Genomic DNA, 14,346 nt, shown 5'->3' with positions numbered 1-14,346 from the left:
CGGGCAGCCCCGGGGGCACCGGCCCCGGGCGGGGGGCGCGGGGGGCTCCGCGTCCCGCCGCTCCTCATGCCCGGCCGCCCGCGCTCGGCTGCGCTCGGCTCTTCCCGGCTGCTTTCGGCTCTTTCCGGCTCGGTTCGGGTCCGTCCGGGTCCGCTCGGCTCCGGCCGCCGCCGCCGGGCGGCCGCAAACAAACCCGCGACGGCGGGAGGGGCCGCCCCGGCCACGCCCCCCGCCGCTCGTTGCCGCGGCGACAGCCAATCAGGAGACGCCGCTGAGCGCTTCCCCAGGCGGCCAATGGCGGAGCGAGGCAGCGGGGAGCGAGGCATGCTGGGAAATGTAGTACGCGGAGGGGGGCAGGGGCACCGGGGGGCGTGTGGGGTGACACGGAGGGGAATATGGGGGACAAAGCGAGGGGGACATGGGGGAACACATCGGGGATCACGGGTGGGACCAGGGGAGGCACGGGGGGCTGCGGGAGGGGCAGCTAGAGGGAGGACACGAGTGGGACAGATGGGTGGGACACACGTGGGGCATAGGGTGGACACGGGGGGACACGGGGAGGGACTGGAGAGGACACGCGAATGAAAAACACAAGTGTGACACACGAAGGGGACGTGGGGACACTGGTGGGACTGAAGGAAGCCAAGAGGGGGACACATGGGTGAGACACGCGAGTGGGACTGGGGAGGGCTGGGGGGTCATGAAGAGGACACAGGGGTGACACACGGGTGGGACCACGGAGGGGACACAGATGGGATATGAGTGGGACACACGGGCAGGGAAAACACTCCTGGGACACTGGTGGGACCAGGGGACACAGGTGGGACACAGCGGTGGGACTGTGCTGGGTCAAAGAGGGGACACATGCGTGGGACACATGGATGGGACATGGACAGGACACGTGGGAGGGGTTTGGGTGTGTGATCCCCCCGTGGGACACAGGGACAGGTGGGTGGCACTGGGGGATGTGACAAGCAGCCCAGCCCTTTGTCCCCTCTGTCCCCTCTGTGCCAGCGCTTCCCGCTCTCTAATCCCATCCTAAATGTGTCCCCACACGGGGACAGTCACCGGTGCCATGTCCCCATCCCGCGGGCTGAGCCGGAGCTGGGCCACTCGCCAGCCTGGGGGGACAGCAGGGGACACAGAGGGGACATGCTGGATGTGTCCCCGCCTCAGATCCGGGACGGAGGGACGAGCAAAGCCCGCACGTGTGACACCGCCCGGCCACACGGGAGCCCCGGGGGCGATGCCCCCCCAGCCCAGCCCCCCCTGGAGGGGGTGGGGGGTCCGCGGAGCCCCCCCGGCCCGGCCTGGCCCCCCGAGCCCGGGGGACTCTGAGGACAGCGTGGAGTCAGCGGGGTTAAGGGCAATAATTCTGCCGTAAGCAGCTTTTGGCTGCTCTGGCCCATGTGAGCTTAGGCTGGACACCGCTGTCCGGCACTGCCGCCGCGACTACGGCGTCCCCACCGTGGCCACATCGTCCCCACCGTGTCCCCGTTGTCCCTGTGGTGGCCCCCATGCAGGGCTGGGCACCCCAAAGTGGCTGTGCCCCGGGCATGTGCCCCCCACACGGCTCCGTGTGCTGGTGTGGCCTCGCTGTGGCATCACCTGGGGGACACGGGTGTCCCCAAAACCCCACCACGGCCCACCAGGGCCAGCTGTGTGACCCCACAGTTTTGGAGTGACCTCACACCCTGCGGTGAGCCCCCTTCCCAATTCTGGCCACATCTGGGCAGGGCACAGCTGGACTGCCAGCAGTGCCCGGTGTCACCATGCCAATGTCACCACCCCGCTGTCACCACCCTGGTGCCTTGTCCCCAAAGGAGGATGGTGACATTGTGGGGTTCCAAAGGAACTTTTTGGGGACTGTGGAGCTGCTGGTTGAGGCGCTGGCCCCAGCTGTGCCCGGGGCTCTGCCAGCCATGTGCCACCCGCCCGGAAACGGGGACGGTGACACTGCTTCCACCCAGGATTTAAATGCCACCAAGGTTAGGAGCAGCTGAGAAGAGATTTCCAGGATTGGATTTTTGGATGGAGATGCCTCAATTCCGGCTAAGCTACACTTTAAGCGTCAACGTCCCGGGTCGGCCCCCGGGCGCTGACACGGTTGTCACCCTCCACGTGGCATCGGGGCGCTGGCGGGTGACGGCTCTGGGGTGCTCTGTGGGGGCTGCTCGTTGTCCCTCAAGGACCCCAGGGACAGAACCACCCCAGAGCTGGGATCCCATGGGACCCCACAAACAGCACCCTGAGGGACCCCAGAGCCAGACCCAGAGCTGGGACTCCAAAGCCAGAACCGAAAGCCAGGACCCCAAAACCAAGACCCAAAAACCAGGACTCCAAAGCAAGAACCCAGAGCCAGGACCCAGATTTGGGACCCCAGATGATCCCAGAACCAGGACCCTGAGAGACCCCAGAATGAGCACCCCAAAGGATCCCAGAACCAGAACCCAGAGTTGGGACCCCAAAGCCAGGACCCAGAGAGACCCCAGAGCTGGGACACCAAGAGAGACCCAGACTCAAGATACTGGAACCAGGACTCTGAGAGACCCCTGAGCCAGGACACAGAGCTGGGACTCCAAAGCCAGGATCCAGAGCCAGGAGCCAAGAGCTGGGAACCCAAGGGACCCCAGAGCCAGGATCCCGAACAACCCCAGAATTGGGATCCTGAATGACCCCAAATTCAGGGCCCTGACGGAGCTCAAAGCTGGGATCCAGAACCAGAACCCTGAGAAACCCCAAACACAAGACCCCAGAGCCAGGACCCCACATCCCAGGATGCAGCTGCCAACCAAGCAGGGTCTGGGGGTGCCCAGCAGAGCCATGACCAGGCATCCCCCCAGTGTGTACCCCAAAACCAGATGTGGAGAGAAGCCACAGGCCAGTCCTTTAATGCAGGAGGGGGCAGATGGGGCTGGGCACGCCTGGCACTCTGGGGTGCCCAATTCCATGGGTGCCATCCATGTCCTCAGCTCTCCTCGCCAGTGCTGTGGAGGGGAAAATGCCACCAGTGAGCAAGGACTGGGGACATCTGGGAGCCACAGCTGGGGGAGGGAACCCCCGTGGTGACACCCTGGGGAGGGTGGCACCTACCCCAGGTGCTGGCAGAAGCGCAGCACGGCCTGCTCCTGCTCTGCAGTCTCGATGGAGCCGGGCCGGAGGCGCCGGATCTCGCGGATGGCATCACCACCTGCCAGGTGCTGCTCCTTGCACAGGTAACAGGCCAGCAGCGTGCCAGTCCGGCCGTGGCCCAGCATGCAGTGCACTGCCACGGCCTGGACACAGGGACACGGCGGCTGGGTGGCACTGCTGGACGCCCACGTGCCCCTCTGAGTGACAGGTGACCCCCGCTTTGGCGCTGCCTTCATGGGATTTCTGCCTGGTGTCACCTTCCCTCACCCCCTCCCCTCATCTTGCCAGGCATCCCTTCTTGAAGTGACAACTCCCTGAGACGTCACAGCCACCAGGTGTCACAGCCCTACCACAGGTGTGTGTTCCCCTCCAGGTGTCACCCTCCCAAAGTGTCATTGCTCAAGTGGTGTCCACCTCCCAAGGTGTCACCCTCCCAAAGCGTCATTCCTCAAGTGGTGTCCCTCTCCCAAGGTATCTCCCCCACTAAGGTGTCATTCTCCCAAGATGTCATCTCCCTACACCTCCAAGGTGTCCCCCACCACAGTGTCATTTTGCCAAGATGTCACCCCCACCACCAAGGTGCCATCCTTCCAAACATCCCTCCCTAAGGTGTCCCTCTCCCCTGAGGTGTCACCCCCTCAAGGTGTCCCCTAAGTGTTCCCCCAGATGTCTTCCCCAGTGTCCCCTCCCCTGGTGCCTCTCCTGGTGTCTTCCCCCACATATCCCCCAGTGTCACCACCTCAACTGTCCCCTGCAGTCTCCCCCAGCGTCTCCTCACAGTTGTCCCCCCGCTGTCCCCTCCCCCAGGTGTCCCCGGCCATACCTCCCCGCGGCCATTGGCCTCCTCCACGATCCGCAGGAAGCTCTGGATCTGCTCGGGGCTCGGCGGGGTGAAGTCGGCCACGCGGAGCCGGTGGAGCTGGATTTGGGGACAGCAGCCGTGGTGGGGCGGGGCCCGCTCGGTCAGGGACACCAGGTGCCGCACGCCGCGCTCCCGCAGGTACCGGTAGTGCCCCGGCTCCCGCGGCATCGCCAGCCCCGCCAGCCGCCCCTCGACCACCCACGAGAAGTTGGGGGGCTCCGATGCACCCATCGCCTGTGGGAACAGGGGACACTGCGGCTCTGGGGACGCCGGGGAGGATCCCCTCGGATCCCCCAGGTCAGGACCCCCAAATCAGAGCCCCCAGGTCAGGACCCCTGGAACCTCCATTTTGGATGTCGGGACCCCAAGGAAGATCCCCTGGGACCCCCCCAAGGTCAGTACATCCAGGACCCCCAATATCACCCCTAGGAGAATGTGGCCAGGTCCCCAAATCAGGTCCCCAGAGCCCCCAGGACCTCCAACACCCCCTCCCCAGTAAACGTGGCCAGGCCCCCAAATCAGGTCCCCAGAGACTCCCAGGACCCCCAACACCCCTCCCCAGTAAACGTGGCCAAGCCCCCAAATCAGGTCCCCAGAGACCCCCAGGACACCCAACACCCCCTCCCCAGAAAACGTGGCCAAGCCTGGGATCCCCAGGACTCCAATACAACCCCTCTCCCCCCAGAACATGGCCAGGCTCCCTGGGACCCCCACTTCAGTCCCCTGGGACCTCCTGACAGGCCCCCATGACCCACAGAGTCAGACTCCCTGGGACCCCCATCTCAGGACCCCAGACCCCATTACCACCTCCCCAGGGCCCCTGGCCAGGACCCCTGAGACGCCAAATTAATGCCCCCCAATTCCAACCCCTGGAGAACATGGCCAAGCCCCCATTCAGGCCTCTGGGACCCACAGCTCAGACACCCAGACCCCCCAACACCATTCCCCTGGAGAACCCTCCACGCCTCCAAAAGCCCCAGTACCACCCCCAAAACCCCTGGCCAGGACCCCTAAATAAAGCCCCCAGACCCCCAGCTCAGACTCTGCCCATCAGGACCCCTGCCCCCCCAAAACCAACCCCATGGAAAACCCAGTCAGATCCCCAGGACCCCCAGGTCAAGACTCCCAAATTCAGAACCCCCATGTCAGGACCCCCAAAAACACACCCTGGAGAATGTGGCCAGGGTACCCCAAACTCCCCTGCACCCCAAACCCCAAATTCAGACCCCTCAATTGACACCCCTCACGTCAGGATCCTCACACCCAGCAGAGTTGAACGGGTACCCCAATTCAGACCCCCCCACCTCATGAGTCCCCCGGGAGCCCCGCTCAGCGCCCCGGGCCCAGCTCGGGGCACCCCCGTCCCCACAGGCCGCAGCTCCGGGCGCCGCCGGGCCCCGGGCTCGCTCCGTTCCCTCCGCCCCGGTGCCCTCCGGCCCCGCCGTACCGGGGAGGCCGCGCGGGGCGGAGCGAGAACGGCCGGGCCCGGGCTGAGGCGGAGCTGAGGGGAGCGGGGCCGGAGCTCAGGCAGAGCCGGGCCGGAGCTGAGGGGAGCGGGGCCCGAGCTGAGGGGAGCGGAGCTGAGGGGAGCGGGGCCGAAGCGGGACCGGAGTCGGGCCCGAGCTGAGGGGGACCGGAGCTGAGGGGAGCGGGGCCGGAGCCGGGCCCGAGCTGAGGCGGAGTGGGGCCGGAGCTGAGGCGGGGCCGGAGCTGAGAGGAGCGGGGCCGGAGCTGAGGGGAGCGGGGCCGGAGCTGAGGGAGCGGGGCCGGAGCTGAGGCAGAGCGGGGCCCGAGATGAGGGGAGCGGGGCCGGAGCGAGGCCGGAGCTGAGGCGTAGCGGGGCCGGGAGAGGCCGCAGCGAGCGACGGAGGCGGCGCGGCGGTGACACGGGGGACAATGGGGACACGGGGGAGGTCGGGTGGGTGTCGAGGGGTCGACGGGGGAACCCGCGGCTGCGGGGCGGCGCCGGGACGCGGGGCTGTGAGACACGGGGCTGAACCTCCGGGACAGCGAGCTGGAACCCCCCGGGACAGGGGGCTGCAGGACTGGGGCAATGCAGGAATGGGGGGCTGAATCCCCCAGGACAGGGGGCTGAGCCCCCCAGGGCTCTGAGGCCCCCGGGATATGGGATTGCCATCCCGGGGCTCTGGGACTGACCCTCAAGGGCTCCAGGACTGAACACCTCGGGATTCCAGGGCTGCACCAGCGGGACTCAAGGCCAGACCCTCCGGATCTGTGTGGGACACGGGGCTGTAGGGCTGAATCCTCGGGATACAGAGCTGGACCCCTGGGGCTGAACCCCCAAGGACTCCAAAACTGCACCCCCAGAGCTCTGGCTCTGAATCCCCCAGGATGTGGGGCTGAACCCCCCAGGGACACAGGGCTGAGCTCCCCCAAGACTCCAGAACTGCACCCCCAGAGCTCTGGGGCTGAACCCCCCAGGGACATGGGGCTGAGTCCCCCAAGGACTCCAAAACTGCACCCCCAGAGCTCTGGGTCTGAATCTCCCAGGGACATGGGACTGTGCCCCACCTGGACATGGGGCTGAACCTGCAGGGACATGGGGCTGGACCCCCAAGGACTCCAGAACTGCACCCCCGGAGCTCTGGGTCTGAGCTCCCCAGGACGTGGGGCTGAACCCCCCAGGACATGGGGCTGAACCCCCCAAGAGCTCCAGGACTGCACCCCCAGAGCTCTGGAATGTGGGACTGAACCTCCCCAACCTTGGGGACACTGGGCTGTCCCAGGGCTGCCCCCCAACAGTCCTGACGCCCTGGGTTCTGCCCCAGCCCCACCATGCCTGGGGGCTGCCAGGGGTGCTCATAGCCCCCAGGATTGTCCCCAGTTTAGCCCCATGTCCCCAAACTAGAGCAAGGCTCTGGGCTGGGAGTTCTTTCCCCCATTCCCTCCTCACCCTAGGGAGCTTCTGAGCGTGGATCCATCACCACTCCCCCAGCCCTAAAGACCACCAGAACCCTGAAAGCACATTTCTCCATTTATGCAATGCTGGGTGGCTTTGGGGGAGGGGGTTGCACAGCAGGGATGGGGGACACCCCCCCACAATCTCAGGGCTTCAGGTACACCTCGCCCACAATCTTGTAGGGGAAATTCTTCCAGCCAAAAATGGGGGTGCTTTCAGGTGTGTCATACATGGCCGACACCGCCTCCACGGTGGAGATCCCCGTGTCCCACATGTACACGGATGAAATCTCCCCCACGAAGGACTGCTTGGCATCAAAGCCACCCCCGAAGCTGTCCTGGTCCTGCCCCAGCACGATGGATGCTGGCACTCCCACCGTGTAGCCCTTCTGCAGCCCCTTCCTCGGCCAGGGCTTCCCGTTGAACCAGAAGCTGACGATGCCCGTGGAGGATTCCCAGCTGACGCAGACGTGCTCGACCCCCCCGAGAACTTCGGGCACCCTGAAGGACAAGAACTGGTCGCCGATGTTGAAGTCGTACTGGCCAGGTTTGGGCTTGAAGAGGAGGATCTCGTTGCTGTGTGTTTTGGTGGCGTAGGAGAAGAGGCTGTAGGGCCGGGTGAGGTCGGTGTAGGACTTGAGGCACAAGGCAAAGTCGGTCAGGGGCGTCTCCAGCGTGGCTGTCACCTGCACGTGGGCGCGATCGGACTCTTGGGGGAACACGAACACCAAGCCGCCCAGGTCTGGGGGAGGGGACACACAGGTGGCTGCTCCTGCCATTGCCGAGGTGACATCCAGGGTGCCACCACCAGCAGCTGTGGCACAGGGTGTCGAGTCCCTGCTGTCCCCCATTTCGGTCCTCAGGGTGCCCCTTTGCCATTGTGTCCCCTCCTGCCGCCCTTGCCAAGACCCCTGTGCCCTGCACGGGCCCCCTTGCAGAGCTCAGGTGCCCCTTGTGGGTTCCCCCATACCCCCTTTGCCCCCACCCCTCACCCTTTTGGAGCACTCAGGGTGCCCCACTGCCCCCATAACCCCCCCTGCATGTCCCCCAGGGGGTCCCGGTGTCCCCCTGCCACTACCTTGCAGGGCTGTGGAGCCAGGGAACGCAGTGAGGATGAGGAGGCAGAGCCACAGCGGCCCCATGGCACCGTCGAACCCGGCCACTGTCACCGCCGTGGGAAAGGAGGGACCTCAGAGCCACCCGGAGCTGCTCCGAGGACACCCAAGAGTGACAGTGACTTTCGTGGTGACACTGACCTTTGTCCCCAAGCCTCAGGCTGTTGGGAAATGGCGTGTGAGTGTAGGGAGGACTGGCTTTGGGGACAGTCCCCCTGTCCCCAAGGGAGGGGCCTTCCCGTTCCTGACTCCACGTGGGGCTGGGCAGCGCCGGAGCCGCTGGATCCGTGTCCTGCCCGTGCAGGGACAGCTGTGGGACAGCTCAGGGGGTGTGGGGAGGGGACTGCATGCCCCAGGTGTTGGTGGCACTCAGGGGGACCCTGTCCCCGGCTGGGGAACCTTCCTCCTGGGGGGTTGTAGAGGTGAAGGGGTGCTGGGTGACGGGGAGATGGGTGTGAGTGACAGGGGTGAGGAGGGGACAGCAGAGACCGAGGCCACCCCTGCCCCACAGCCCTCAGGCCCCCAGCACTTCCCGGAGCCGGGCTTTCACCACCACATCTCCCTTGACCTCGTAGCTGAGGCTGTTCCAGGCCAGCAGCGCGGGCGGCAGGCGCAGCGACAGGAAGGCCGCGCGCATCTTATCCGGCGACAGCCCCGTGTCCCACAGGTAGACGTCACTCAGCTCCCCCGAGAAGGAGTTGTAGAGGTCAAAGCCACCTCCGAAGCTGTCCTGCTCCTGCCCCAGCAGGATGGCAGCCGTGGCCCCCACCGTGTAGCCCCTCTGCAGCCCCTTCCTCGGCCAGGGCTTGCCGTTGAGCCAGAACTCGGCGATGCCGCTGGCGGATTCCCAGCTGGCGCACACGTGCTCCCAGTCCCTGCGGCCCTCGGGGACACGGAAGGTGACAAACTTTCCCCCCACGTAGAAGCGGTACTCCTCGGGTTTGGGCTTGAAGAGCAGGATCTCGTTGTCCTGGGCTTTGGTGGCGTAGGAGAAGAGGCTGTGTGGCCGGGTGAGGTCGGTGTAGGAGCGCAGGCACACGGTGAAGTTGCGCAGGGGCTGCTCCAGCTGTGCCTGCAGCACCACGAAGGCGTCGCTGGGATCCTTCCGGAACACGAACACCTTTCGGTACAGGTCTGGGGACAACAGAGGGGACCTGCTGGGAGCCTGGCGTGTCCCACAGCCCTCTCTGACTGTCCCCTGCTCCAGCATCCTCCAGCCCCGCTGGCCGAGAGTGATCTGAGAGCTGCTGCCATGTCCCTGCTGGAACCCTGCCCTTTCTGTCCCCCCACCTCGGTGTCCCCCTTACCTTCCTGGGCCACGATCCCCGCGAGCCCGGCCAGGACGAGCAGCCAGAGCTGCAGGTGGCCCATGGTCGGTGCTGGAGCCGGGCAGGCGCGGCGCTGCTGCTGGCTTTATATGCCCGAGGAGGGGAGGGGACTGCCGGGGGATGTCCCCAGTCCCATCCTCAGCAGCCTGGCGTGCCCAGGAGGGGCGATTTCATGCCCAGGGTGGGTGATTTCATGCCATCACGCGGCCGTGCCACAAGACCTGGGGTCACCCGCCTGCACGGGGCTGCCCTTGGGTCTGTGCCCTGGCTGTGTCCCCTCTCCCAGGGGACTGGGACACCCCAGGCATGTACCCACCTGGGTGACAGGGACACCACAGCCATGTGCCCACTAAGGTTACAGGGACACCGCAGCCATGGGCACTCCTTCCCCAGGTGTGCCTGCTCTGGGCAAATCCCCATTGGAGGGACATGGTTCGATTTGGGGTCATCCGAAGGGTGCAGGGAAAGGTTCCCTTGTCCCCCCTGCCCTGAGCCACAGCTTGGGGGCACATCCCGGGCTCTGCTCTGTCCTGCCCGAGGGGACAGAGGTGGAGCCATGGCCACCAGGTAGCCGAGTGTCCTGGTGACCCAAGGGGACAGGCAGATGGGAAGGGGGAGGGTTTTGCCTGCCCCAGGTGATGGTGCCAAGCTGGGGTTGTAGAGTCTCTGAAGGGGTTTGATGGATCCCCAGGTTTGGGGACAATGTGGCCTCATTCCCCACTGATCAATCCCCCAACTCCTCCAGGGCTTGGCTCGGGCAGAGCAGCCCCATTGTCCCCACTCCTGTGCCCGTGTCACACCCGTGACTGCACGCGCCCGGCCCTCGTGGGCTCTGGGTATAAATGCCCCCACTCCCCTCTGGCAGGCTCCACAGCTTCCTTAGGAACTCCTCCTGCCAATTTGGAGGCACGAGGAGCACACACCCCCTGCTTCCCGTCCCCCCCATCACCGCCCAGTGCCATCCAGTGCATTAACTGGGCTGGATGAGTGCCTCTGGCAGTTGTGTTTATTTTGTTTAATTCCCACTGGATCCTCTTGGCTTGTCAGGAGAGATGGAAAAAATCCCATCACTTCTGAAATCCCCCCCTGGAGCGGGGGGAGCGGGGCCGGGGCTGAGCCTCGGGGATCCCCCAGGAGTCTGGGGTGACCCCCCCAGGCAGCCTGAGGCACCCCTGGGCTGTCTGTGCTGGGCAGTGGCAGGGTCTGGCCCCAAAAAGGGGGCTGAGACCCCAAGGGAGGGGACAGAGGGCACAGAACGGGGGGTCCTGGGGGAGTGTTGGGTGGAGAACAGAGGCTGTGGGGCTGGGGGGGCACGGTGGGGCCAGGAGGCAGTGCCCAGAGGCAGGTGCCAGGGTGCCAAGGCTTCTGCCAGGTGGCCAGGGGTCAGTGCTGAATGGCCAAGGTTGGTGCCCAGGATCCAGGGTGCCCAATCTGGTGCCAGGGGTCCAAGTCTGGCGCCAGGGGCCGGGGGTCCAAGTGCGGTGCCGTGGGTCCGTTTGGCTCCGCAGTGCAGCCCCCGGAGCTCGGCAGCCCCCGAGCTCGGCAGTCCCGGAGTTTGACAGTCCCGGATCTCGGCATTCCCGGAGCTCCGCAGCCCCCGGATCTTGGCAATCCTGGAGCTCAGCAGCCCCCGGGTGTCAGCAGCCCCCGGCAGCGCCGGCATCGCGGCGGCAGCTCCGGGCGAGCAGCAGCGCCAGGGGCCCGAGGCCGCAGTGCAGCACCCCCAGCCCCTCGCTCAGCCCCAGCGCGATGTCGAAGTGCTCGAAGGAGCCGCAGGTGGGCTCCAGCAGCCCGGCCTGCAGCAGGAACTCCCCGGCCAGCCCCGCTCCGTAGGGCGCCCAGAGCCCCAGGAAGAGCCAGGCGAGCCCGGCGCCGCTCGCCCTGAGGCGCGGCGCGGCCAGCAGCAGCCCCGCGGGCAGCAGCAGCAGCAGGCACAGGCACAGCGCCAGGTGCAGCAGATAAACCGGTGCCAGGATGCCCACGCTGCGCCGGACGCAGGCGGTGCCCGCCGCCACGCCGCTGACCAGAGCGGCCGGAGTGGCCAAGAGCAGCGCCGCTGCCCACAGGGCCACGGCCAAGCGCCGGCTCCGGGGGTCCCAGCGAGCCCAGGCGGTGCCGCAGGAGCCGCTGGCGACCAGCAGCGCCTGGCCGAAGACGCTCCAGTGCCACAGGAGGTGCGTGAGGCGACACAGCCCCGTGCCCAGGTGCCAGCCCCGCGCCACGCCCGCGGCCAGCGCGGGCAGCAGCGCCGCGAACAGCGCCGTGCCCAGCGCCAGCTGTGCCACCAGCGCTCGGCTCTGCGGCCACCGCCACGCCTGGGGACGCTTGGCCAGGGCCACCAGCAAAGCGCCGGTGGCCAGCGCGGCCGTGGCGCAGGTGGCGGCCAGGAAAGGGGGGGCCACGCGCTGGAAGAGGGGACAGAAGTGGTTGCGGCAGGGTGTGGCGTCGTAGTCCAGGAGGGTGTCGTTGATGTAAGTGTCGTCGTCGTAGAAGGAGGAGAGGTTGCCCGTGATTTCCCCCAGGTCCAGGGAGTCCGGGGTCTCCAGGATGCCGGGGCTCTGCGGGTGAGGGGGGTGGGCATCGGGAAGGTGCCACAGCGCCCTGGTCCCAGCGTGGGGCTGCCCCGGTGTGGGGATGGCGGGCAGGGCTGGGCAGGGCGGGTTATCAGGGAGGGACACACGGGGACGCGGCTGGGGACGGCCGGCTGCGGGGTGGGGCCGGGACGGGGCCGTTGTCTCACAGGACGGACACGGGGAGGATGCAGAGCCCGGAGGGTGGGCACAGCCCCTGTGGGGACACGGACCCCCGTGGTCCTGCTCAGAACTGGGGACTCCTAAACCCCCAAAATCCCCATAACCCCTCTGGGCCCTGTGGATTCCCATGATCCCGCTCAGCACCAGGGATCCCCATGATCCTGCTCAGAACTGGGGACTGCTGTGACCCCACTCAGCACCAGGAACCCCCTAAACCCCACTCAACTCCTCTAAATTCCACTGGAGATTCCCATGATCCTGCTCAGAACTGGGGACCCCCACAGCTCTGCTCAGTGCTGGGAACTCCTGTGACCCCTCTTAGGGTCCCCAGGGATCCCCCAAACCCCACACAACACCCCTAAATCCCACTGGGAATTCCCGTGGTCCTGGCTCAGCACCAGGGACCCTCAGGGCTCTGCTCAGTGCTGGGGCCTCCTAAACCCTTAAAATCCCCTAAACCCCACTGGGTCCTGGAGATTCTGTGGTCCTGCTCAGCACCAGGGATCCCCTAAACCCCACTCAACACCCCTATAATCCACTGGGGACCCCCCTATGATCCTACTCAGAACTGGGGACTTATAAACCCCTAAAATCCCCTAAACCCCACTGAGCACTGAGGATTCCATGGTCCTGCTCAGAACTGGGGGACCCCCATGATCCTGCTCAGTGCTGGGGACTCCCTCCTGTGACCCCTCTTAGGGCCCCCAAGAATCCCCCAAACCGCACTCAAGCCCCCTAAACCCCACTGGAGATTCCCATGATCCTGCTCAGAACTGGGGACCCTCACAGCTCTGCTCAGTGCTGGGAACTCCTGTGACCCCTCTTAGGGTCCCCAGGGATCCCCCAAACCCCACACAACACCCCTAAATCCCACTGGGGATTCCCGTGGTCCTGGCTCAGCACCAGGGACCCTCAGGGCTCTGCTCAGTGCTGGGGCCTCCTAAACCCTTAAAATCCCCTAAACCCCACTGGGTCCTGGAGATTCTGTGGTCCTGCTCAGCACCAGGGATCCCCTAAACCCCACTCAACACCCCTAAATCCACTGGGGACCCCCATGATCTTACTCAGAACTGGGGACTTCTAAACCCCTAAAATCCCCTAAACCCCACTGAGCCCTGGGGATTCCCATGATCCTGCTCAGTGCTGGGGACTCCTGTGACCCCTCTTAGGGTCCCCAGGGATCCCCCAAACCCCACTCAACTCCCCTAAATTCCACTGGAGATTCCCATGATCCTGCTCAGAACTGGGGGACCCCATGATTCCACTCAGAACTGGGGACTCCTGTGACCCCACTCAGCACCAGGGACCCCCTAAACCCCACTGGACATTCCCATGATCCTGCTCAGCACTGGGGGACCCCCACATTCCTCTCACACCGAGCACCCCCAAACCCCCCGTGCCCCCAGCCCTCCCCTCCACGGGGATGTGACACCCCCAGGGACAGGAATTTGGGGAGGGTCACTCACCACGGGGACACAGTTGCCCATGATGGCTTTCCCACGAGTCTGGGGGCTCCGCTGGGTGCCGGGGGTGGCACCGGGGTGGTCACTCAGGGGTGGCCACTCGGACAGGGCACCCACGTGCCAGGAGGTGTCCGGGGGTGACTTCTCCGCTCTCCCCGCCTCGGCTCCGCTCCTCCCGCTCCAAAGGGAGCCGAGGAGTGCGGGCAGGAGATAAGAGGTGCCCCCGAGGTGCCCCAGAGCCGCCCTGCCCTCTCCCGCCCTGGCACCCGGCGGAAAAACAGGGAATGGCGCTGCCGGGAAAGCCGCCGCAATTTCTCGGGCAGGAAACGATCAGTTCTTGGCAGGACAAGTGAAATTAATCAGGGATTAATTGTCTTTCCACACGCTCCGGGGGTGTGCTGGCTCCAGGGAGGGGTTTGGGGTGCAGGATGGGGGTGGGCACTGTGGGACCCCCCCACTCTGGAGCCTGGAATTTCCCGGTTTTTCCTCGGGAGGAAGGAAGGGCTCCCGGGGGTCATCCTGTGGCAGCTTGGTGACAGGGCTGGTGCCTTGGTGGCCTTCAGGGACATCCTTAGAGGAACATCCCTGGAGAGGAGCAGGGCTGGGGGGCTCCGGGGTTGGGAATTGGGGTTCTGGGGGTAATTTGGGAAGGGCTGAGAGGATATTTGGGGGTGAAAGTGCTGGGAAAGGACAGTTTGGGAGGGGATGTGGAGGAAATTTAAGGGTGAAAGGCCTGGGGAGCTCCAGGGGTTGGGAATTGGGGTCGCTGCTGTT

General features: G+C 65.8%; 5 protein-coding genes across 9 annotated transcripts in view; all 5 read right to left on the bottom strand.

The window, feature by feature from the left end:
• Positions 1-326, bottom strand: part of IGSF9 (immunoglobulin superfamily member 9) — an 11,960-nt gene extending 11,634 nt beyond the window's left edge. Inside the window, exon 1 of the mRNA XM_039713311.1 lies at positions 244-326. Within this exon, the coding sequence (XP_039569245.1) occupies positions 244-326 (83 nt within the window). The remainder of the gene's footprint in view (positions 1-243) is intronic.
• A 2,549-nt stretch (positions 327-2,875) lies between these two features.
• On the bottom strand, positions 2,876-5,587 carry DUSP23 (dual specificity phosphatase 23). 4 transcript variants are annotated; one of them, XM_039713306.1, is made up of 4 exons: positions 5,442-5,587; positions 3,956-4,228; positions 3,094-3,329; positions 2,876-2,987 (listed from the first exon to the last, which is right to left on the bottom strand). In XM_039713306.1, the coding sequence occupies exons 2-4, from the start codon at positions 4,223-4,225 to the stop codon at positions 2,969-2,971; spliced, it is 525 nt and encodes a 174-aa protein (XP_039569240.1). In that variant the 5' UTR covers positions 4,226-4,228; positions 5,442-5,587; the 3' UTR covers positions 2,876-2,968. The 4 variants fall into 4 exon arrangements, with proteins under 4 accessions (XP_039569240.1, XP_039569239.1, XP_039569241.1 ...); XM_039713305.1 differs by lacking the exon at positions 5,442-5,587 and adding an exon at positions 5,299-5,431; XM_039713307.1 differs by lacking the exon at positions 5,442-5,587 and adding an exon at positions 5,299-5,431 and having other exon boundaries at positions 3,094-3,275.
• A 1,389-nt stretch (positions 5,588-6,976) lies between these two features.
• On the bottom strand, positions 6,977-8,134 carry LOC120504119 (mucosal pentraxin-like). The gene is made up of 2 exons (XM_039713303.1): positions 7,992-8,134; positions 6,977-7,655 (listed from the first exon to the last, which is right to left on the bottom strand). The coding sequence occupies exons 1-2, from the start codon at positions 8,053-8,055 to the stop codon at positions 7,060-7,062; spliced, it is 660 nt and encodes a 219-aa protein (XP_039569237.1). The 5' UTR covers positions 8,056-8,134; the 3' UTR covers positions 6,977-7,059.
• Positions 8,135-8,318: 184 nt separating this feature from the next.
• Positions 8,319-14,346, bottom strand: part of LOC120504117 (cell adhesion molecule 3-like) — a 31,199-nt gene continuing 25,171 nt past the window's right edge. The window contains exons 1-2 of one of the 2 annotated variants that reach the window (XM_039713300.1): positions 9,336-10,479; positions 8,319-9,162 (exon numbers count right to left, since the gene is read on the bottom strand). In XM_039713300.1, the coding sequence (XP_039569234.1) occupies positions 8,543-9,162; positions 9,336-9,399 (684 nt within the window). In that variant the 5' untranslated portion in view covers positions 9,400-10,479 and the 3' untranslated portion in view covers positions 8,319-8,542. Of the gene's footprint in view, positions 9,163-9,335; positions 10,480-14,346 lie in introns of those variants that run through there. The other variant, XM_039713301.1, reaches the window with a different exon arrangement.
• LOC120504118 (atypical chemokine receptor 1-like) lies at positions 10,635-14,241 on the bottom strand. The gene is made up of 2 exons (XM_039713302.1): positions 13,576-14,241; positions 10,635-11,914 (listed from the first exon to the last, which is right to left on the bottom strand). Exons 1-2 carry the CDS (start codon positions 13,594-13,596, stop codon positions 10,994-10,996), a joined length of 942 nt encoding a protein of 313 aa, XP_039569236.1. The 5' UTR covers positions 13,597-14,241; the 3' UTR covers positions 10,635-10,993.

Source organism: Passer montanus, unplaced genomic scaffold (genome assembly GCF_014805655.1).
Source record: "Passer montanus isolate IOZ18808 unplaced genomic scaffold, ASM1480565v1 scaffold280, whole genome shotgun sequence".
Classification (NCBI taxonomy): Eukaryota; Metazoa; Chordata; class Aves; order Passeriformes; family Passeridae; genus Passer; species Passer montanus.
Note: the sequence above shows the minus strand (reverse complement) of the source record. Positions and strands in the feature narration are given on the sequence as shown.